Source organism: Xyrauchen texanus, chromosome 28 (genome assembly GCF_025860055.1).
Source record: "Xyrauchen texanus isolate HMW12.3.18 chromosome 28, RBS_HiC_50CHRs, whole genome shotgun sequence".
NCBI classification, from domain to species: Eukaryota; Metazoa; Chordata; class Actinopteri; order Cypriniformes; family Catostomidae; genus Xyrauchen; species Xyrauchen texanus.
This window is the reverse complement of record NC_068303.1, coordinates 4,612,565-4,637,666: the sequence shown is the minus strand read 5'-3', so window position 1 is coordinate 4,637,666 and position 25,102 is coordinate 4,612,565. Positions and strand designations below refer to the sequence as shown.

Here is a 25,102-nt window from a genome sequence, read left to right as displayed (position 1 = left end):
GACATGTACGCTTTTAAGTTTGTGTGTTTTGGATGGTAGCTTCACACCTCCGTTCTGGATGGTTTGGACAGTTGTTTAAATGGCCCAGTTTCATTATTAAAGCGCAAAACGCTGCGATTTGATTATATAAAAATAGTCTGCAGGCACTACCTGCTCCATGCTGTGTAAGTGCTATATTCTGACATCTATTACAACATGCACAGTGCATGTGATGCTTTTAATGTGGTGATTTTAGCATATGTGCGGCTTCACACATTGACTAAGAAGTGTGCCGCACATGCAGACATGTAATATTCAATAAATCACAATAATAATGATTATAATAATAATGTGTAAGCAATATATCACAAGCAAGATTGCAGTTGTGATTAAATTTTTTATCTATGTTTTCATTTATACTGTGGTGCAGTACTTTATTTGACAAAAAAATGACCAATGTTGTGTTTCAGATCATGCAGTGAGGATCTTTACTGAAGCACTTTATTTGATAAAAAATAAAAATAAATAAATATATATATATATATATATATATATATATATATATATATATTTATTTATTTATTTTTTAATTATATTTGTTCTATTTTTTCAGTTTTATGAGTTAATTTGATTAGATATCATTTGGATGCTGAAGTTGAATTAAACTTTTAAGAAAAAATTCAAATGGAAATAATAGAAAATTAAGATAAAAAGTAAAATGTGCCCTACTTGGGAAAAAAACAAAGCAGTATTTACCTTACTGAAAAACACTTGAAGGAAGTTTTAGTGTATCATTTACATAGATATTTAACTTTTTAAATAGGCTAAAATAAAAGACTTTTCAACAGAATATTTAAAAATTTTTGCTATTGCTCATACTTAGGATTAGAGATGTGAAAAAATGAACAAACACTTAACCCAATGTATTAAACTTTGGGATTTACGTTGTCTTGCATAACTGAGTCTCAAGAACACATTATGGGATGTTGGTGCACTCCTGTGTGCTAAACATGAGCAGAAGTTAATAATGGATCTCGATTTTCTGATCGCTGCTATAAATACTATATCAAGCAATAAATAGCTATAGAAAGGTTCACAGGGGCCGTTAGAATGAGCAACGCAATAAAACAACCACAATCAACACACCTTTTGCCTTGTTCACAATCGATTAGCAAAACTCTAGTAACTGATTTACCTGTTTAAGAGACCAGTTCATTCCCCCAAACAATCCATGACAAAAAAGCTTCATGCCATACACATTAACAGAGAATTTAAATAGTTAATAGCTCAAAAGTTCATCAGTGCAAAATCTCAATTTGACATGAGAATATACACATTGCACAGCACAACTGATTATATAGTAGAGTGAAATCCTTATTTCTAATTTGTGAACAACCGTTAGACTGTATGAGCACTTGAGCTTGACTGTTGAGCACAAAATCACAAGTCACATTGAGTTACTATAGCTTTCCCTCACAAACTCGCAGTAGTAACCTCAATGACACTGCAGTGGTACTCCTGAGATTTCTGAGGTCAATGGGACTGTTCATTAGTGCTTTTAATGGTTAGGCCATTTACTTCAAAGATGAGCCATTTCAGTTAAGGAGAACAAGCGGTGCTGTTGCGGTGCCCTACAAGGGACTTTACAGACTATGGCAAAATATTGCTATAATAACTTTGAATTAAAGCAATGACATTACATAATAGCAACTGAAATTATATTACTAATTAACCTTACACATTACAATATAGATTTAAGATGTGAGTAGCATATGTTTGTTAACATATCAGCACGCACTTGTAAAGACAGCTTCATCGACTATAAGATTTAGCGCATCACAAATCTAAGGTAAGACATAGCGCATAGCGCTGCACTAGCGGGAGTGTTTTTGTCACTTTTACACCATGTAGAACAACACTGCGTCCGAATAGCCATACTTCCCTACAACTGAATCAAGTATGCCAAAAACAATATGCCACAAAATTAGTATGTCCGAATCCTCGATGAGAAATAACCAGATAACCTATTATATCAGGCGAGATTGTATATCCAGAATCTATACCTTCTACTCATATACATACCTCAAAGGTGCACTCAGTGCACTAATTTCTACAATGGCATTTGAAACTGAAAACTATTGATTTTTAATGATGTTGCATCCAAGCCACTAGGTGTCAGTGTAAGTCCAATATAACACAGAGTGCACCTTTAAGAAAGTACAATTTTAGGGCTGTCGATTTAACATGCTAATTTAGTGCGATAAATTCTATACAAAATAACACGTTAAAACATTAACACAATTAATCTTGTTCCCGGACTATAAAATGGAATATTCCAACCATTGGAGCAATTCAAGCTTGAAGTACCGCTTGTTTTCAGCAGGGGGCAGTAAGCAAAACTCCAGCTGAATAAGCAACACACAGCTGTACAGAGAACAAACCGAACTCAGGTTTGCTTGACACTAGCGACAGCACAAGATGAGAACGCGTTCTTGCATTCAAACGTGTGTGTTTGTGTTTTTCCAAGTTTCAAACTAAGTTTAACTTGACACACCAACCTAATACGCTGTGTTTATGACACGACACAAAAACAAAGTGAGACGCTCCAAACGCATGTGTAAACAAACGCGTCTTTAGAAAAGCCCTTATAATAAATATATTTGTGATAGATTGTTGAATTTAATTGCAAAATGGAATACTGTGGAGTGTTGGCCAATGATTAAGGCTTGTGTTCAATAACATGAAAATAAACAATTATTTTCTTCTAAAGCCACTTTTTTGCATCGTCTTATCAATGCTTTACTCATCTACCACAATGATGCACTGCGCATTGATGCATATTAATTATCTGAATTATATTTATAATAAATAAATAAAATGAGAATCATGTTAACATGCATGTTGTTTACGTCTTGTGCTATAGTTTTGAAACAGTGAGAATTTTAACGTTTTCAAATTGGCCCCGTTCACATCTATTGTAAGTGCCTTACTGTAACCCAGATTGTTGTTGTTTTTTTGTTGTTTTTTAAGAGAAGGAGGGACAAGTCGAAATTACATTTTGTGGTAATCAACATTATGCCTCAAATGCTGTCGATTGATCTTAACTTGAGCTGGGCATATTCCTTTAACTACTTAATGCTGTGATAGCCAACAACAGCACAAGATGAGCCTAAACTCGTTTACTCCAACAAACACTTAAAATGGTTATTAATCTCTGTCTGGATTGCCAATTTCTGTAGATTTAACTATGTTTCTAGCGGCACTTAAAATCATCATGTCGCCGTCCATTTTTTGGTCCCGAAGAATTTGGATAAAAGTGTTATTTACGAATACGTTCGTGCCGTGACGCTCTAGAAAAATATGCTGACTTATCTAATTTATTTAATACCTCATTCATTTAATATAATATAAGATTACATTTTTTGTGATGGAAACATAATTGTGTTGTCTGTTATGAATAAAATGTATGTTTTTCTCTAGTTCGTGTCCAAGTATATTCAGCCGTCATTTAGCAAACGAAGGTAAACACGCCATTATAAATCAAAATAATGACAATTGTCACTCTTACCGTTTCTTTCGATGCTGCGTCACAGTCCAGATCAAGAGGCATGATCAAATAAAACACACTACAGTCTTGATTGATGCATTTAAAATCAACACAAATAAAATAAAAATCATTAAAATGTTGAGGGACTTGTGTGGCGATGAAACTGATCCACCTTAAGACCTTCAAATCCTTCTTCTCCCTGCGGAATCAAACACAACAATCAATCTTTTAATTTACGCTCTTCAATATGCCACTGTTATACACTAACTGTGCATGATTGTAGGAAATTGTATTATTTTATTTATTTATTAATTTTAATGAAACCCGACACGTCTCAAAAAAGCGCAAATGGAAATAAGTAGCTACCTTTGCCCACATTATCTCATGTGTCTAATTAAACAAATATGGCAATTGTGTCTCATGATATCAAGACAGTCAGTAAAAAAAGACATGATTTGTGTAAAGCAGAGCAAAAACAGCACTAACAATTTAATATGGAAGTCTGTAACATGGCGGGCATTTGAACCTCTGCCACCTTCTATTTTTGCACTTTCAAATGGAAAGCAATTTTGACTTTTATTGTGTTATTGTGTCACTTTTTATAAGAGATAGACTGAGGGATAAGAGGTTTGGGCACAACTCCCAAAAATGGATGAGGTACAGGGGGTGGAATGAGGTCCCGGGTCTCTAAAGACCAGAGTTATCCGTTTAAGGATTAAACAAGCAACTCAAAGAATCGCTTTTGATTGGTAAAACCATCTCTCAATAGAAATTTTACTGGGACTCTTCTTCAGTTCTGTGCTGTTCAAAGGTGTCAAAGCTTCATGTTAGAATGCTGAATGGAAAATCACGTGAATTGTTTTAAAAAAAGTCTACATTTCGGGGACTGGGTAGCTCAGCAAGTATTGATGCTGACAACCACCCCAGGAGCCGTGAGTTCAAATCCAGGGTGTGCTGAGTGACTCCAGCCAGGTCTCCTAAGCAAACAAATTGGCCCGGTTGCTTGGGAGGGTAGAGTCACATGGGGTAACCTCCTCATGGTCGTGATTAGTGGTTCTCACTCTCAATGGGGCACGTGGTAATTTGTGTGTGGATCGCAGAGAGTAGCATGAGCCTCCACATGCTGAGAGTCTCTGCGGTGTTGTGCACAGCGAGTCACGTGATAAGATGCGCAGATCTGAAACTTGTCCTCCTCCACCCGGATTGAGGTGAGTAACCGCGCCACCACAAGAACCTACTAAGTAGTGGGAATTGGGCATTCCAAATTGGGAGAAATGGGCCTACATTTCTAAAAATGTAAAGGTTATGATGTGAAAGATTTATGATTTCTCGTACTTCTGGTTGATTTGATGAATTTGAAATGCATTAACCTAATTTAAATACATGAACAATATGAAACAAAAACAATATAAAACATTTATAAAACGAAAAAATATAGCCTTTTCACTATTGTAGAGACTATGGAGTTTTAAGGACAGAGAATGACAAGCCCAGAGAATCAGTGTAATAACTAAGTAGTAAGATATAAATGTCAAAAATCATGAATATGAAGACATAATCAGAACAGGACTTGCTGTGGGTGACTATCGTCTCTTGTTTCAAATGTAACTTTGGTTCCCTGAAATGAAAGGAACGAGACATTGCTGTAAGCACTCTGGGGAGTCCTTCTTAGACAACCTAGTTGAAACCCTTATTCAATCACGGCAATCATTTGATTGGCAATGGTGTCTGAGCCCCGCCCCTTCAGGCGCACAGATGGCCTATATAAGCAGGCGCTCAGTCACCATTTCTACATCATTTTCTGACTGAAGGACAAGAGTGAGTCTTTTGGATTATGAAACTCTGAAGTAGTAATGCGGCCAGCTTGTGCAATGTGCCTTTGTTTGAGTAATACACACAGAAGCAACATTTGAACAACGTCTTGTTCCCAATGAACAGTATTGGGGAAGAGTTGGGAAATATTGTGTGCCTCGAATCAAGCCTTCTTTGGCTCTGGGCTCCTCTTTAGGGGTCTGGGCGTGTCAGGAATTTTTCTGCTGCCCGGAAGGGGTTTTTCGCGCTGAGACGGCGGGTGCTTGCGCTTGGGCCATGGTTTGTGTTGCTTCACTGATGGCTCAGTAGTAGCGAGAGATGGATTCTTTACTGGCGCTGACTGGAATTAGATCTGGAGTGTGCGGGTAAAGGTGAAGATGTACTTCTCTTTAATAGAAAGCGTTTCATCGCTTGAGACTGCTTTTGCGCCACGATGAAGCACTCTGAAAAGCCTTCCAACGGTGTTGCCAAAGAGACTGTCAGGTGACACAGGGGTGTCGAGGAGGGCGGCATTCTCTGAGTCGCGCATCTCTGTGAGAGTTAGCGAATATGCCGATCCAGAACCACCAGGTTGCTCATCGCATTGCTGATGGCCTGAGCAGTAGCTTTTGTGGCTCGCAGCACCAAATCTGTAGCGGTGCGGAGCTCTTTGAACAGCTCTGGCTCAGGGCCTTGCTCATTCATTTATTTAAGGAGCTTAGCTTGAAAAACCTGGAGCACTGACCTGCTGTATAAGCTCTTTCAGCCAGTGTGGATGCAGTCGGCATGGCTTGGAGAGGTGGGCGGGATTTCCATCCCATGCCAGTATTATGGCAGAGGTGAGCTGCGACCGATTGTTCCACCAGGGGAAGCTTTATTAGCATTTTTCATTGGCATGGTCCACTTTAGTGAGGACGGCAGCACCTCTGACCTGAATGTACGAAGAGTAATGCACATACCAGGTCTTTGAGAGCTCTGCATGGACCACAGGAAAGAATGGTGCATTACTCCGTACCAAGGCCTGTTGACGACAGCCGGTTTGCAAAAAGCTTCCATACAGGCAAGTCTTTTCTGGCTCTTCTGGAGGGGACAACTCAAGACAGAACTCTTCAACTATTCTCGAGAGAATGCGAAGGAGCTCCTAGTTCCTGGTGTGTGCACGTTCTTCACCCTCGCTGGGGGAAGAGGTGGCAACATCCTCCGTGAACCACTCGCCTGAAGCTGCGAGTGACAAAGCATCATACCTATTGTGAGAGCCGCCAAACAAAATGAGGCTGTGGGCTCCAATAGAGGGCCGGATCTCATCGCGTGCATATTGCACAGACGATGCATTAGATAAGAGGTTCTTCTGGGGGCTCGCAGGGTTTGCACCAGCACGAGATCCTCCTCTAATTCTCACTGCCCCGCCTTGCCTAACACAGAAGAGGCAGGTGGGAGGGCACAAGGGGCTAGATCTTCCCTTAGAACGAGGTCGATCCTAGAGCGGAACATCCGGAGATTCATGCCCTCGCAGTGAGGGCAGTCTGTCTCCATGGGAGTTGCTTGTGCTGGCCGCACCCACCACTCACGTGCTCATCAGGCAGCAGGAAACACTTGTGGAAGGACATCTTTAAATATGTGTATCACGCAAGCGGCTCTTTAGTTAATATTGTATATATAAAAAGAATACAGTAACTCCAGCCAGAGCACTATGGAAAGCTGAGATTTGCTGAATCACCATATTGATCAATGACGAGTGTCTGAAGCGAAGAACCCGTTCACCGAGAGCGTCTTTGACGGTGATGTGGAGAACTCTTCACCAGAACACACAGGGGAGCGGAAGGCCTTTCAGTGCAGGCGTGAGCACAGGCGACGAGTCGTCCTGTTCGAATATTGCTGAGAAGTTACGTCCGCTGTCAGCATATATCGACGCAAAGCAGAAAGGGTTCCAAGATGAAGTTTGCCGTCTAAAAAGGAAGAAAGTTTTTAAGAAATGGTGACTTAAGCGGCCACTTGTAGAGGCCAACAGCACGCCTGAAGGGGCGGGGCTCAGACACGATTGCAGATCAGAGGATTGGTGTGACTGAATAAGGGTTTCAACAAGGTCCTATAAGAACACCCCATAGTGCTTACAGCAAAAGTCGAGTGAACTGAATCGAAAGGGAACCAAACAACCAGTAGTGAAACTGAAGAAACCTGAGAGGTGTGTGATTTCATGAACCACTAAATGAATGAATTTGTTTAGAGTGGGCAGACTTTCATGAGAAACCACAACTAACCCATAAAACACACATATAATTATAGTTAATGATCCAAAAAAGTGATACACTGCAGACAGTAGCAGGATTTAGGGATGACAAGCCTAATATACCAATTTAGGTCAGATATCTTCAGTTAATATTTTTACATTTAACACCCCAACATGGTGCACCACAAACAGACCTAAACTTCAAATCAAATACCCTCCAATAAAACAAATTTAACAAGACACAGACTATAAATTCACGACATTTAATGACAAAAGAGGCCGCACAGAATTTACAATCAAGATCAAGTAGAAAACTGTCGCCTTCTGGTTGAATAAAGACAGAAATATTTTTATTATTATTATTATTATTATTATTAATTTCCTACTTAAAACGAACACATTGACAGATGCTATGTTAAAGTTAAATCATTCACCAATATAGCATTAAATCCTGATGGACAATGTCCAAAGCTGGCTGAAAGGGCACCAGGTTCAGCTCGATCAATTCATGAACACATAAATTTTTCACTAATGCGAATATAATTGATTTAACATGTCACATGAACTCATCCATGCGTACAGAACAAAAACTTATTTAAAAACGCACATCTGCGAAGATCCGAATACATCATCCTCTTCATTAGCTAATGTCACGCATATGACAGACAGAAGCTCGGTGTGGATATGCGTGTATATTTGTGTCATTTACCCGTTTCGCCATGCAGCCCCTGGCCTGAACCCTCCGGTGGTCGCGCGCTGCACGTCTTCCCACCGCGTCTCTCCCCGTCCTGACCCTTCCCGGCACCGGCCTGCTCCGCTCCGTCGTCTCGGGCTCTCAGACGCCGCAGAGGCCCGTCAGCAAGTAGTTGTTTGCAGGGTCCTAAAACCCGTTGAGTAGGGTTGCAGTGACGTCACAGTTCCAAACATACTAACCACTAATAGATCGATAAAATGCAACATAGCAGATTTCAAATCAATTTTATGACCTTGTTTTACAAAATTTTTCTAATTATTTTTTTTTATAAATGCTTCAGATCCCAACTAAAAATGTTTGGTTCCCAGAACATTAATTTAAAGGGATAGTTCACCCCAAAATGTTACTCATCTCATCATTAACTCAACCTCTTGCCATCCAGATATGGAAGACTTTTTTATGTATTTTTTTATTTGTATTTATTTTTTTTGAAGAAAATCTCAGCTCTGTAGGTCCATACAATTAAAGTGAATGGTGACCAGAACTTTGATTTATAAAGGCAGCATAAATGTAATCCATACTTTTAACTTGGATGGAAAAGTAATCCATCCAGACTCCAGTGGTAATAGTCATATCGTCAGAAGTGATATGATAGATGTGGGTGAGAAACAGATCAATATTTAGGTCCTTTTTACAATAAGGGTGTTTTCCAAACTGCCTCCCCCTCTTGAATGCCCCTTCGGAAGCGGATGCTACTCGAAGGGTCACTCCAAATAAAAGTAATAAAATTTTTCCACAAAGGGCCCTTTCACATTGAAATTGTAATGCCATGCTCCCTTCAGAGTGCCCACATCAAGAGCTCTGTCTTTCACAGTGAGTAGATTATAGGGATGATCACTTTCGATTGGAATTTGCCCTAAAACTCCACATTCACTACCACATTCTTCCTCTTTTCTTTTTAGCGATTCATTCTTCAAGCATGTCGCCACCTACTGGGAATGGAGAATTGATAGCAATTGAACAGGACTTAAATACTGAACCGTTTCTCGGTTCAGAAATATCGCTTCAGAAGACATGGATTTAACCACTGAAGTCTTCTGGATTACTTTTAGGCTGCCTTTATGTGCTTTTGGACCTTCAAAGTTCAGGACAACATTCACTATCATTGTATGTACCAACAGAGATTAAATATTCTTCTAAAAATCATAATTTGTGTTCAGCAGAAGAACGTCATCTGGGATGGCATGAGGGTGAGTAAATGATGAGAGAAGTTTCATTTTGGGGTGAACTTTCTTTGATAAACAATTGTAAAAAAAAACACAAAAATAAGCAAACGGGAACTATGCGCTAATGTTAGAGGAACATTGTGTTTGCTGGGAATTTGATCTTAATAAATAAAACTAATATGCAACAGTCAGTTTAAAAGTTAATGAAGTACACACAAAAGCATTTAAGAAGTTAACATGTAGGCATATATGATAACAGTATAGTAGCCCACTTATGGCAAGCCGTTTTAACTTTTATTCATTTCCAGCATATGAATTCTTGATATCAATAATTCAGTTTTCACTAGTTAAAATGATAATTGTTGATATCAGGAATTCGATATCTACTAGTATCAATGGCAGTTTTTGATATCAGAAATTAAATTTCCACTAGTAACAATGCTAATTCTTGATATCAACAATTACATTTTTACTAGTTAAATGCTTATTCTAGATATCAAGAATTGTATTTCAACTAGTAAAAACTATAATTCTTGATATCTGTAATTGTATTTTCACTAGTGAAATGTCACCATAGGCTGCCATTCAAAATCAATTGTTGATATCAAGAATTGATTTCTTACTTGTTGAAATTCCAATTTCACATATCAGAAATACAATTCGTACTAGTAAAAACCTTTATTTTTGATATCAAGAATTAAATTGTCACTAGTTGAAATGTCTATTCTTGATATCAACAATTGAACTGCTACTAGTAACAATGTTCATTTTTGATCTCAATAATTCCATTTTCACTAGTGACAATGTTCATTTCTGATATCATGAATGTGATTGTTACTAGTAAGAAAGCCATTTTAGATATCTGAAATTAAATTGATATCAGAAATACATTTTCAGATATTAAAAATTAAAATTTTTACTAGTAGCAATTCAATTGTTGATATCTAGAATATAAATTTTTACTAGTAACCACGTAATTCTTGATATCAAGAATTCACATTTTTACTAGTAACAATGTAATTATTGATATCAAAAATGATATAAATACAAAGCTGATATGTGTATTCGAATTATAACTAGTAAGAAATCAATTCTTGATATCAACAATTGATTTTGAATGGCAGCCTATGGTGACATTTCACTAGTGAAAATACAATTACAGATATCAAGAATTATAGTTTTTACTAGTTGAAATACAATTCTTGATATCTAGAATAAGCATTTAACTAGTAAAAATGTAATTGTTGATATCAAGAATTAGCTACTTGTGGAAATTTAATTTCTGATATCAAAAATTTCCATTGTTACTAGTAGATATCGAATTCCTGATATCAATAACTATCATTTTAACTAGTGAAAATTGAATTGTTGATATCAAGAATTCATATCCTGGAAATGAATAAAAGTTAAATCGGCTTGCCATAGCCCACTATGGTATTGCTGGAAGTACCTTGGAAGATCATGTAATGGTAATCATTCAGTACCATTGTATATCTCAAAATACCATGGTATTACCATCACTTCACCAAAGAACCACCAAAGAATTTTATTGTAATGAGTATGACCTCTGCAAAGGACCCAACCCTGATTTTAAAACCTGTAAGATAGCAGGACATACAAAACAGTGAGACAGGACACAAATGGTGTCTTTGAGTGAATTTCCCCCCCGTCTTATTGTGTTCAAAAACACACAGATTTCCCCCAGTGTGCACGTCTGTTCATGCTGCTCTCATTAAAATGTACTCCACGTCACGCCTTTTTGTGCTGGCACTGTGCCGAGACTGGCCGACGTCCCATGTTTCTCATACACTGTCATTCACATTTGGCTCATTTCAATGATAGAAACGTTCACCTGTGTGACTAATCACTAAAGAAAGAGGTTAAAGACCCCATGAAATAAAACCTTTGTGGCCTTTGAGTCATGAATATAAGCTTTGAGGCCATCGATTTGATGTAGTACTCCTAAAAGTTGATAAAACTGAATTTTAGCATCTATGTATAGGCTGCATTGATGCCTCACTGCCCAGTCAATAACAGGAAGCATTTTGTGTGTAAAGACACCGCCTAAGGACACTAGTTTGTGTGAAATGCGCTTTAGACATAATCAAGCAAATATTTATTAACTAAAAGGCTTCTCGGCAGAAATTAGTTATAATAAATTTTTTTTTTTTAAACGGGACAATTAAAGCCAAAATATACTTCAGTTTTCCATGTGGTGCTATGCCTCCCATACTGTGGGTGTGATGCAAATTTCGTTATCAGACTGTCTGGGTCAGTATTGCCATGTGCACTTATCATAAGTAACTATGGGGTTGTATTTTCATGAAGTTGCTAAGTAATAGGACCAGCGGGTTGTGGGTTTATTTCTAGAATACGTGCATGAGATGGAACAATATGCGGAAAAGTACCCAGTTTTACTGAGCAAACACTGGGTGGCACCATCATGATTCTGATTGCTGCTGGACTGTTCTCTGGTTAAGGTCTCCACAAGAAGTGATGTAAATGAATGATCCAGATGGAGAACACATTTTTTTTGGTTGGCATAAAAAGCTTAAGTTGTGGAGTTGTTGGTGGTAATCATGAAGTAGTTAAAATCAACATAACTAACCTTGTGCCGTCACTTCATGACATCTACCAACTCCAACTTAGAAGAGGCTATGTCAAAAGGTGGTCATCGCAACTCTGTAAAGTATCGGCACTATGGAGTCACGTTTTTCACCAAAACTAAAACAGGCTTTATTTAAAAAATTTAAAAAAATGTATCCCCTTTTCTCTCTAACTTGAAATGCCCATTTCCCACTGCTTAATAGGTCCTCGTGGTGGCACGGTTACTCACCTCAATCCGAGTGGCAGAGGACAAGTCTCAGTTGCCTCCGCTTCTGAGAGAGTCATTCTGCACATATTATCATGTGACTCGTTGTGCATGACACCGCGGAGACTCGCAGCATGTGGAGGCTCATGCTACTCTCCACGATCCACACACAACTTACCACGCGTCCCACTGAGAGCAAGAAGCCCAAATCGTGACCACGAGGACGTTACCCCATGTGACTCAACCCTCCCTAGCAACCGGGCCAAATTGGTTGCTTAGGAGCCCTGGCTGGAGTCACTCAGCACACCCTGGATTCAAACTCACGACTCCAGGTGTGGTAGTCAGTGTCAATACTCGCTGAGCTATCCAGGCCCCGATAACAGGCTTTTGTAATAATTTGTGGAACATTTCTGTGTTCAGAAAAAAGGTGGATTCTAATTATATACCTATATATATATATATACACACCTTTATTAACTAATTACTGCTTTCAAATGCTTCGTCAACTGACATTTTTATTAATTTTGATGCCTTTCGATCTTTTAAGATAGCATTCAAAAGAACAAACCACTCAGTTTCATAATGTCATTTATTCCGAACACAACATATCAACACAAAATCACATGCGAGTGCATAATGGCCTCTTTAGACTATTTCAGAGACATTTCTGTAAAATTGTTTTCTTTTCTTAAATATTAAAGAGTTGTTCAGTGTGAAGGCCAAGCACTGCGGCTACCGGCACCACAGTGGTCTTTAATAAGCTCCACCAAACAAACTACAAACCCTGCTTTCACAGAAGAGCTCTTGACTCTAAGGCCACAGGAAGTGATGTCATTTAACCCCATGTATCGCAGGCAGAATCACAGAATGAGCAAATTGTATGAATGAATTTGGCAAACAAAGGCAATTTTTATAGAGCAAATAACAAGATTAAAGACTTCAAACAAACTCTTGCAATTCAACAAGTCATTTTGGCAGGTTTTTAAGATTAAAATTTCAGCAGTTTCTCACTCTCTCACACACACACACACACACACACACACACACACACACACACACACACACACACACACACACACACACATATTAAAAAATTAAATTCCCACAGTCCTTTAAGGGAAAACGAAGGCATTAAAATGATGATTTCTCCCATTCTAGCCTTGCACAAATGCACACAACCACATTGAGAGGCAAACAGCAGGTCAGATGGTGTCTGCGCAAACGTTTGTGGGCAAGAAATGTAGATTCACAGGATGATTTAGAACTACATACAGTGCTTCTTGAAAAATCTACAAAATTCATAGTGGGATAAATCCTCCAGTACGGAGCACAGTACGTAATTCCTCTCTTTTTAATAAAAGTACCTGTTTAATCTTAAATATACACAAATGCTAAATCTGACTTCCAAACTCTGTCTGAAATCACTTCTTGTTAGACTGGTTCTTCAAAATACCCCCAACCAAAATATCTTCTGAATGTACATTTAAAAAGCTACTGATGAAAATAAATAAAAAAAAATGTACCTAAAAATAAAATTACAGTACAGAATTAGACCCTTTTTCTTTCATTTCATTCCAATAATACGGTTGTGTCTCCCAACATCATGACCACTCCCACATCATACAAACCACTCCCACATACGTCAGCCAGCCAATCAACTCAACACTCTACTTTTTCAATCATGTACCGCTTTCCCTTTCAATACATTCCGTTTCCACCTCAGTCCATTCTGTCCAGTTCACGAAAGGCCGCAACCCCCCGATAGATTTGAAATGTCTTTGGCTGCATAGGGGTTTTAAAAAGCTTTCAAAACATTACCAAAATCAACTACTAAAATCAAGCAAACCTAACTAGTCAGTACAACAGTTCCGCAACACAGACCTTGGAAAACTGCATCACTACCTCAAAGAGAAAAAACAAAGAAAACATCAATAAACAAAATATTTTCCTTCTCAACCAATCCAGAGGAAGCCAAACCCCGCCCAAAACCCAGAACTGCTCTCTGATTGGATGAGCATGGATTCGGAGGGCTTTTAATGGTGACCCCGAACCTGAAATACAAAAATAAAAAAGTTAAAAAGAAAAATTGACAAGCACATACAAATCTCTCAACTGGTATGATACTCACATAGCACTGCTTGCTTCATATTTGGATTAACCTGAAAAAAAAAAAAATGTATAAAATCAGCATTAAAGACTTGTTGTTAATGTTTACTTCAATAAAGAAAATATCTTGTGTGACTGAGGCTTTATGATATTATAACAAACAGGTTAAATATCAAGAGCAGCTTTGACTTTAAGGAATGTCTCTGTTGATTCATCAGTTCTCTTATATGAGACTGGTTAAATGTGTAAGCTCAGTAGTCATTAAGATTACTTATCAAACACCACCGTATTTTCTGCACACTCATTTAAACCTGTAGTGCTTCTAAAAAACAGACACACTAAAATTTTTACATAGAAACTCTGTTGGAAAACCTAGTGAGCCGACTTGCTGTCTACAAAGACAGTTGACTTTTAAGATAGCATCATAAATGAAATTGATCCTCCCAAGTGACTGAACGGAAACGCTCTACATAAGTAACAACTAACAGCACTCCCTGCACAAATCACACGAGAGACTAGAGATATCGGCTCTATTGATTCCAATGGAGCTCAACAATCATGTTCCGAAAGTAAAAATCATATTGTTTTTTTTTTTCATAGGCGAAATGATCAATAGCACTATATTTAAAGTAAAATAAACCTTTAAAGATAGACCAACCATGAGCTCTGAGGTTCTTAAAAGATGGTATTTGCTTCTGTTGAAGCCACCATTCAACTTGTTTCAACGTAATTTTTTTTAAAGGTGCACTTAGTAATTTGTTCCTCATCAAAAAAGTTAAACACCTAAAGACATGAATTGTAGTTTAACCCACCAACAATCATGCCACGGTCCAAATCACGGAGATCATATTTTTTCCCCCCATTCTGATGGTTGATGTGAACATTAACGGAAGGTCCTGACCTGTATCTGCATGATTTTATGTCCTGCACCACTGCCACACGATTGGCTGATTAGATACTTGCATGCATGTATTTCTGTATCTCCTGGGATTTTTCACACACAACAGTCTCCGAATTTACTCCGAATGGTGCCAAAAATAAAAAAACATCCAGTGATCAGCAGATCGGCAGATGGAAACTCCCTGTTGATGAGAGAGGTCAACAGAGAATGGCCAGACAGGTTTGAACTGAGTCTACGATAACTCAGATAACCACTCTGTACAATTGTGGTGAGAAGAATATCATCTCAGAATGCTATACTGAGATGCGGGTTGGCGCTGTTTTGGAGGCACGAGGGGGACCTGCACAATATTAGGCAGGTGGTTTTAATGTTGTGGCTGATCGATGAGTGTGTGTGTATGGGTGATTTGAGGATGACTAAATAATGTGAGAATTAAAATTTTTTGGTGAACTATTCCTTTATAACGCTGACTAGGTAGGCAGCTGACTAGGCTTTGTAACACAGCTAGAGGTGTTTTTTTTTTATTGATTCCAGGTTATTTACTGCCGTATACTGTTATAATCAATATAAAGTGTGTATATATACACATCACATTTTTGGGGGAAAAACACCTGTTCTTCAGTAATAGACTCCAGGTACAACAATTTGGAACGAACTACTGCTCAAAACCTAATTTGACTGATAGTGTCTGAAACTAGAGAGAAAGGCCATCAAAGACAGACCAATAAAACAGGAGGGATGGATGGATGAATGGATTTTGTGAATAAATAGAAAGAAAAAGCACTATAATGAAGGTGTTTCCCAGTACGGGTTCTGCTCATAAAGATTCTGTATGTAAGACGCCTCTGACCATACAGGAAGTAGTTAAAAAAAACAACCCAGTGCCCCCTCCACGCTCGTAAACAGCTCCTCATTAATACTAACGAGTGATTAGGCATTAACAAGCCTCCTTAGACAGCTTACAAACACACGGCAGAAACACACTTAACCAGTAAAAACATTACAAGCTTTTGTTGTAGTCGACATGTGCAGGGATTGAATCGCATGAAATGTTCACGTAAATTGTGCGACGAAAAGGGTGACGGAGGTCTGGATTCAGTGGCACTGATGCATTCTGGGTAATTTAGTTCTGACATGAAGGGTTGTACCTCTGTCTTTCCCATTCAGAAGTCTCTCTTCGTCATCTCCTACATCATCTACAGACAAGTAATGAAAAACAGAAAAAAAGAACAGGAACAATGATGGTATCAGATGGTAATACCGTGGTACTCTGAGACATGCATATACAGTATATCATGGTACTGAATGTACACCATATTCATAAGGCAAGGTATTTACATGGTCCTTCAAGGTGCTTAAAAAAATACTATGTTCATGTCTATAATGGTACTGCTACAGTATCCAAACATCCATGGTAAAAAAAAAGAATACAATTTTGTCAGTGTATTTTTTGATATACTTAAATCAGATGGTAATACCAATAAAATACTCTATCCCATAATACTGAATAATTACTATATTCATACATCATGATTTTTTACACGGTACTCCAAGGTACTTCCAAGGAATGCACATGTACAACGAACATGGTATTACTATAGCATCATTTTCAAAAATCATGCTAATAATATGGTACTTTTAGCACTTTTTTGTTTTGTTTATTAACATACACGAACTGGAATGGATTTCGTTTCTATTTCTAAAAGGTAACACGGACTTTAACATGAACAGGAATGAAATTTAAGACATTTTAAGACTTTTTAAATGACAAATTTAAAAAAAGCATTTAAGTTGAACTGTACAAATGTTAATTAGGGCTGGGCGATTATTATTTTTTTTTGTTGTTGCCTTTGATGATATTTGCTATTCTCAGATGCTTTAAAAGGGTGATATTTCCAAAATAATAATAATTTAAACCAAACAACAATTTTTGTGATGTAAAATTATTATAATATTAAAATAATCAAAATTTTCACTCAATGGGCATCATTCATGTATGCAAAACATTAGTCAGTTAAAACAACCATGTGAAAATCGTGCGCAAGATTTCTGAACGTGTTGAGTTTCAGACAAATCGCAATGACCACATTTTGATAGAAGTGAAATAAGTAATGACATTTTTTGTTATTTGTCATGTGTGAAATTAACCTTAAAATAATAAAAACAAAAAATAAAAAAGAAAAAATATTTTATTTTAGAAATGTTTCTTTGCTGCTTCCATTTATTTTTTCAAAGTATAGTTTTTCCCAACTCTACTTATTTCCAGCAGAAGTTCTCAAATCTTTTTTTTTTTTTTATATATATATATAATTAGGGCTGCTCAATTATGGCAAAAAAATAAATAAATCAATATCACGATTAATTTGGTCAATAATGAGATCACGATTATTTTACACGATTACTCACTGACTTTGGAAACATCATGCATTTATTGAACTTTAAAACTATTGAACTTTTTTTTTTTTACAGTGGATTTCCTTGAACTTGAAATGTAAACTGCACTGTGAATGGGAGGAGGCTATTGTCATATTATAATTATGTTATGTTACATATGGTAATCAAATCTGAAGTTGCTCAGTCGGGAGCAGTGAGTGATTATTTGATTATTATAATGACACACTTGACGGCAGCAGGTCTATTAGCTTACATTTACACTTACAAGTCTGACATTTTAAAACAAATCTGCTTTTTTCTCCGCTGTTTACATTCACTTTAGACATCACTCTCTGTGTTTCGGAACACACGTGCGTGTTTAGCGCACACACACACACACATATGCCGCCTGTTAATCAAACAGGGTGCCGCTGTTACTAGATCACTTGTGAATTATAAAATGACGTGCTCTGGATTATTTTCAACAGCAGAATAAGAATATTAACTTTCTAATAAGTGACACAGGCCTAAGCTATCACAAATATATCCAGTTATTTTTTAGTTATTGAAGTTTTAATCAGTCTGGTTGTCCGGTCATACGAGTAAAATTCTCTTTCACTTGCCCCTTCAAAAATCCACTTGCCCAGGACAAGCGTTAATGTCGAGCCCTGATTAAATATTGTATTGAACATTCTCAGATAACAATTTTTTCTTCTGCAGTACAGCTCCTAAAGTAAATGTACGTTGTTTTAAAGGAGTTTTAAATATTTATATTGGAAAACAAGCCAAAAAAGACCAATCAAAAACTTATTTGGTTCCCGTGTATCATGGGATAAGACCAGGGGGCATCTCAACTGACATCTCTTGTCTTCCCGTCAGCAAACTTAAGAATTCCACGAATGCCGTTTAAGACCTTTTCTATGTTATTTTAGATAATTAAAGATGAAATGTGTTACTTTTTCAATGTTAAAATACTTCCTCTTACCCCAGCTAAATATGCAGAGAAAACCATTTAATTTTCTCTAAAACTGTAAACACTCTGTGCCGCTATGAAAATTCCTTCTTGAGACAATAACATTGACTTGACCAATGGAGTGAGTTGGGGACGGGACAATCTGTTTGTTTGATTTATGAAAGACAGGGGGCATATTTAGAAAGCTGTTTTGAAAACCTTGTTTATTTTTGCAATGCCATTTGGTGTCGCAAAAATGACATACTTCAACTTTAAGACTTTTTACAACCTTAAATTTTGAAAACTGGATTTAAGACTTTTTTAAATAGTTTTTGAGTATCCACAGATCCCCTGATTACACAAAAAACTCTACGCTATACAAGTCAAGATGTGAGAAACATTTGCTTGTGTGCTCACGTACCCGTGTTTAGCTCTTTGACCAGTGAAGAGACAGTGTCTGTGATTGAGTCTGCCGCCACTAGGAGATCATTTCGGAGGTTTCTGCGAGCTCCTGCACAAATCAACAAATAGAAAGCCAACATGAAATAAAAATTTACATTTTTTAATAAAAGTTCAAATTATCAGTGCATATTATTCCATAGAAAAAAAGTGTTCTCTGTTGTGTTTATTAATAAGACAACAAAGTGTTTAATTGCGATTCAGAACCGTCTCTGCTTTAACTGTGGTAAATCTGTGGTGTTAAGACTTTCACCTTACCCTGAGCAAATGCTTCCTGAACATCTCCCCCAACTCCAGCTAAAGAGTCCTGGGGCTCATGGGTGGGGGTGTGGCCTGTACGTGTGGGGGTGGAGCATGCTGAGTGAGAGCGAATGGGCATCGGGACAGAACGAGGAGAGGCGTGACCTGGGGACGGACCAGCGGCTTGAGCCTGTGAGAGTGAGACACACAGAGAGAGAAATGTATACTTCATATTATAAATTACTTTGCCAACACCTGCAAGACATTTCTGAATTCAGTTATTGCTGGATTTATGGTTCTGAATCTCAGCTATACCCTAAATACAACTACGTCCACACTACAGTAAATGTAAATGCATCTATAAGTGTAAGGAGGCCTTTTCACACAAAGGTACATATTCACATTTCAAGTCAGATGTTTACATACACTTTAGCCAAATACATTTAAACTCAGTTTTTCACAATTCCTGACATTTAATCTTAGAAAACATTCCCTGTCTTAGGTCAGTTAGGATCACTCGTTTATTTTAAGAATGTGAAATGACAGAATAATAGTAGAGGTAATGATTTATTTCAGCTTTTATTTCTTTCATCACATTCCCAGTGGGTCAGAAGTGTACATACACTTTGTTAGTATTTGGTTGCATTGCCTTTAAATTGTTTAGCTTGGGTCAAATGTTTTGGGTATCCTTCCACAAGCTTCTCATATTAAGTTACTGGAATTTTGGCCCATTTCTCCAGACAGAACTGGTGCAACTGAGTCAGGATTGAAGGCCGCCTTGCTCACCAACACTTTTTCAGTTCTGCCCACAAATTTTCAATCGGATTGAGATCAGGGCTTTGAGATGGCCACTCCAATACCTTGACTTTGTTCTCCTTAAGTCATTTTGCCACAACTTTAGAGGTATGCTTGGGGTCATTATCCATTTGGAAGACCCATTTGCAACCGAGCTTCAACTTCCTGGCTGATGTCTTGAGATGCTGCTTCAATATATCCACATAATTTTCCTTCCTCATGATGGCAACTATTTTGAGAAGTGCACCAGTCCCTGCTGCAGCAACATGATACTGCCAACATGATACCCCCACAACATGATACTGCCAACCCCACGCTTCACGTTTGGGATGGTGTTTTTCATCTTGCAAGCCTTTTTCCTCCAAACATAACGATGGTCATTATGGCCAAACAGTCACATTTTTGTTTCATCAGTCAGAGGAGAAAAAGTAAGATCTTTGTCCCCATGTGCACTTTCAAACTGTAGTCTGGCTTTTTGATGGTGGATTTGGAGCAGTGGCTTCTTCCTGGTTGAGCAGCCTTTCAGGTAATGTCAATATAGGACTCGTTTTACTGTGGATATAGATACTTGTCTGCCCGTTTCCTCCAGCATCTTCACAAGGTCCTTTGCTGCTGTTCTGGGATTGATTTGCACTTTTTACCACACACTACGTTCATCTCTAGGAGACAGATGAACGTGGTACCTTCATGCATTTGGAAATTGCTCCAATGGATGAACCAGACTTGTGGAGGTCACTAACTTTTTTCTGAGATCTTTGCTTGACATCATGGGAAAATCAAAAGAAGTCAGTCAAGAGGCACTTAGTTTGGTAGGTAGTCCTTAAAATACATCCACAGGAAAACCTCCAGTTGACTCCAATTAAACAATTACCTAATTGTCTAATTGCCAAAAGGCTTGACATAATTTTCTAGAATTTTCCAACCTGCTTAAAGGCACAGTTAACTTAGTGTATGTAAACTTCTGACCCACTGGAATTCATATAGTCAATTAAAAGTGAAACAATCGGTCTGTAAACAATTGTTGGAAAAATGACTCCTGTCATGCACAAAGTAGATGTCCTAAACGACTTGCCAAAACTATAGTTTGCTAATATGAGATATGTGGAGTGGTTAAAAAATATATATATATATACACACACAAATAAGAAATCTACCAAACAACTAGTACCATTTATTATCAGTAATCCACTATTTTATGACTAAAATATTATTATTGCACAATGCTATAAATGATCTTCCTATATAACACTTTTACTAGTGTTTGGTAAAAATATTGCTTTTCTGATTAATTACGATCTTAATTTGAACACAATATCTATACTTAAACTCCCAAGATCAATCTTTAACTTGTAATCCATTTTAGCTGTGTCGATTATTAAACTGGTTACAAACATTGCAATTGATCTGCATAGCTTTAACCCTGTTGTTAATTATTTAAACTAATGTATGAATTTGAAAGTTCCCTGTATAATTTACAGCATTAGCTGAGAAAGAATGTCTTTCATATTCAAGTTAAATGGACGTTATAACAGAAATATACCCAAACGAATCAGAATCAAATCGTGAAATCTGTATCAACACACTTTTAGACCATTTTACTAATATCAATCCATTTCAAAAGAACATCAACGTTTCTGTTACACTGATGGGTTGATGTTTGCATTAAAGCATGTGCATTTCATTTTTATTCAGTTATACAGGGGCAGTGGTGGCTCAGTGGTTGAGGCTCAGGTTTACTGACCAGAAGGACGGGGGTTCAAGCCCCAGCACCACCAAGATGCCACTGTTGTGCCCTTGAGCAAGGCACTTAACCCTATCTGCTCCAGGGGCGGCGTATCATGGCTGACCCTGCACTCTGACCCCAGCTTAGCTGGGATATGTGAAAACTAATAAATTTCACTGTATATATGCAAAAAAACTGTGTGTATAATATGTGACCAAAATAAAGGATTCTTCTTCTTCTTCTTCAAATGTTTTAGTAGACTGACAAAAAGTTTCACCTGCAATCCAATTCGTTGCATCAATATTGAAAAATAGGCAAACAAACTTTCGACATATTTGCAAGTGAAACAGGACATTCAGTATATGATTAATATTATTCACCTGGAATTGTTTGAATAGAAAAAAAAGAAAAAAAGAGGTCATCAGCCAAAAAGGAAAGATGTTTTAGAGGCAGAGCAAGTTAACATTTACATTTTGATGAAAGATTATGAAGGCAAACATTTTTAATAGCATGCACCAATGAATCGCTCACAATTAAAGTCCAGGAATGTGTATTACTTTCACTTAACTCTCAAGAAAATAAGGCAACAGTTTATGAAAACGAGTACTAGACACTCCTGGCGACAGGTGTAAAAAGCATCGAAGTACTGTAAGAACTTACAAGTACAGCAGACAATGTAAGATAAGCATTGGGTGGAAAAGAAAGAGATAACTCTGAATGATAATAAATAAAGAAGACAAAAAGAACGTAAGCAAAAGACACCAACAGAAAACACACACTTGCAGCAGAAGGCACTTACAGCTTGTCTCTGTTCCTCATCCTGCAGGTGGCAGCAGAGATAGAAGAAAAAGAACAGAGTGGAAAAAAGAGAGAAAACAATGACACAAAAGGGAAAGAAGTTACTATTGCAACAATCATTAATCTGTCAAGAAAGGAAATGAGAAAGAAAGTGGGGAACTAGATCAACTGAATAAAGAGAAAATCAGCAGCTCAGATAAAGAATTAATGCTAGAAAGTGACGCCCCCCAGTGGAAGAATGTGGCGGTACCTTCAGTAGTTTCATGAGTCCTTCTAGCTGCACCATGAGTTCTCTCCTGCTTTCCTGTAGAGACGACATCCTCTGTTCCAACTCATCCTTCCTCTGCCTAAAACACACGGCACAGTTACACAATGCACACACAACCTACATGATTTTGTAAGTCTTTGTTATACATACACACACTCAGGTTCGGAAAATAACACCTGTTTGGCCAGTGAATTTCACAGTGTCACAGGACACTCTGGCGGTTGGTTTTTGCTTTCTGTCGGTTTATGTCAGCTTGTAAAATAGTTTAACACATTCTAGTTTTGTCATCAAGGGGGCCCTGTAGGCCTACAGAACAGTCAGTAACACGGGTGTATACACAGAACGGCTCTTAGCATGTAGTCCCGCTGCCCATCAATAGTCTCAAATGCTGTGTGTCCGCTGGCACGTGGTGAGCGAAGGAGTGAATTTTCAACTGTAATCGCGCATATTTAAGATGAGTGTGTTACGTAATCAGATCATTTTTTGAGTAACGAGTAATGTTATTTTTTAATTAAAGTAACATGTTAATTTTGTACACCTCTACTTTCACTGTACTGCGAGAAATCAGGAGTAAAATTGTGCAAACTTCGGGGAGGCGTAGTACATGATGGGCATTGTAGCTCTATATAGAGTGAGGCCAGAAACTATTTAGCAGAGACGAGTCACTTCTATTTAAATGAATGGGAGAAATTGGAACGCCCAACCAAGGAGCTCTAGCACCCAACAGTCAATGAATGTAGAAAGGAAGTCCTGCCTTGCAGGTAAAAGAGCCAATCACCTTTTAGATACAGACATCGCCTGTCAATCAAGTCACGCATGCGCATTAGCTATACAAGCCGGGAAAATTGCGTGTATTAGCGTAATATCAGGTCAACAGTCAGTTGAGTGAAACACAATCGATTCATGTGTTAATACACACTGCATTATTAAAAAAAAATTTTTTTAAACACATTTAGGCAGAGCAATTATAAGACTTGTCTTCCACTGGCCATGACATGATACACAGGGAGAAATACTCGCTCAATTCACTGACTTATGCAGCTGAACTGCTCAGTGTTAGAGCTCCCCTTAACTGGGAGAATGGATGAGAAAAGCTGACTCTGGATCAGTGGCTCCGAGCAACTTTCTACATTGATTGTGTATGCAGATCAATGTCTGAGTTTCTAAAGTTATTCTACATTTTTGTTTTATAATAAACAAGTAGTTTGATACATCAAACAAAAGGTTTTTTACATTTTGGTAGCATTAAAACGATTCCATTTAAGTTGGATCAACATGCGCCTTTGAAGATGTGGTGTCTGCACGCACTGTGGATCAACTCAACACAATATGCACTGAGATGACTTAAGTCAAATATTCTTTTATTATCAGACACAATCCTTGAACATGTTAGGCCGGCATTCCCCACTGAATTTTATCCTGACTTTTGAAACAAATCTTAAATTGACTCTGACATTGTCGATGGGCAGCAGATGATGTGTGTTGATGTGTGTAAGACAGTGGGTTACTCTTCATTATTCGTATTGGCTGCCATGTTGATGGCAAAACAAATCATGCATTTTCATGTTATTGATAAATATGTCTGCATTTATTTTATTTGCAGTAAGTAACTTGTTTAATATAAATCGTTTGTATGCAAATTGAACATTTAATATGTCAAATGTTATTATGTACTGTATATAGACATATTGATTTAATTGGTATATTTTAAGCAGTAAAGATGCATATTGCATGTCTAATGGTGCATTCACATACAACGTGAAGCAAGCGTTTCGCTCGGCGCTATTACATACAAAGTCAATGCAAAGATGTGAATAGATGCAAATTCGTGCCAGGCTGCACGAATTGCATGACTAGAACATGCGAAATTGCTTAATTAATTTGCCACCCACTGTTTAAAATTTCACAGATTTTTCAGCCTATAGTTCTAGAAATATAATTTTTTCCTGTGATTCATGCCGCATCTCAAATTCATGTTGTTTTTGAGCTTTGCCCAATAGATTTTCAGCCATTTTTATTTTCTGCAAAACCTATGTCTGATTTGCACCAAATTTGTCATGTATCATCTAGGGACACACATGACAAAAAGTTATGAGATTTATAACGATAGACCAAACCACTCAAATAATGCTTCAACTAATTAGACGGCAAGCAGGACAAAATGGACTATCTTCGCAAAGCTTTGCCGTATTGACACGAAACTTGGTATAT

At 37.6% G+C, this 25,102-nt stretch overlaps 2 protein-coding genes across 5 annotated transcripts in view; both read right to left on the bottom strand.

The window, feature by feature from the left end:
- Positions 1-8,393, bottom strand: part of dnmt3aa (DNA (cytosine-5-)-methyltransferase 3 alpha a) — a 55,871-nt gene extending 47,478 nt beyond the window's left edge. The window contains exons 1-2 of the mRNA XM_052095731.1: positions 8,254-8,393; positions 3,548-3,725 (exon numbers count right to left, since the gene is read on the bottom strand). Of these exons, the coding sequence (XP_051951691.1) occupies positions 3,548-3,589 (42 nt within the window). The 5' untranslated portion in view covers positions 3,590-3,725; positions 8,254-8,393. The remainder of the gene's footprint in view (positions 1-3,547; positions 3,726-8,253) is intronic.
- Positions 8,394-12,853: 4,460 nt separating this feature from the next.
- dtnba (dystrobrevin, beta a) overlaps positions 12,854-25,102 on the bottom strand; it is a 40,770-nt gene continuing 28,521 nt past the window's right edge. For 2 of the 4 annotated variants that reach the window (XM_052095740.1, XM_052095739.1), the window contains 7 exons: positions 22,874-22,970; positions 22,625-22,645; positions 19,326-19,497; positions 19,030-19,119; positions 16,432-16,479; positions 14,405-14,435; positions 12,854-14,327 (listed from right to left, as the gene is read on the bottom strand). In XM_052095740.1, the coding sequence (XP_051951700.1) occupies positions 14,431-14,435; positions 16,432-16,479; positions 19,030-19,119; positions 19,326-19,497; positions 22,625-22,645; positions 22,874-22,970 (433 nt within the window). In that variant the 3' untranslated portion in view covers positions 12,854-14,327; positions 14,405-14,430. The remainder of the gene's footprint in view (positions 14,328-14,404; positions 14,436-16,431; positions 16,480-19,029; positions 19,120-19,325; positions 19,498-22,624; positions 22,646-22,873; positions 22,971-25,102) is intronic. The other 2 variants (XM_052095741.1, XM_052095742.1) reach the window with 1 other exon arrangement.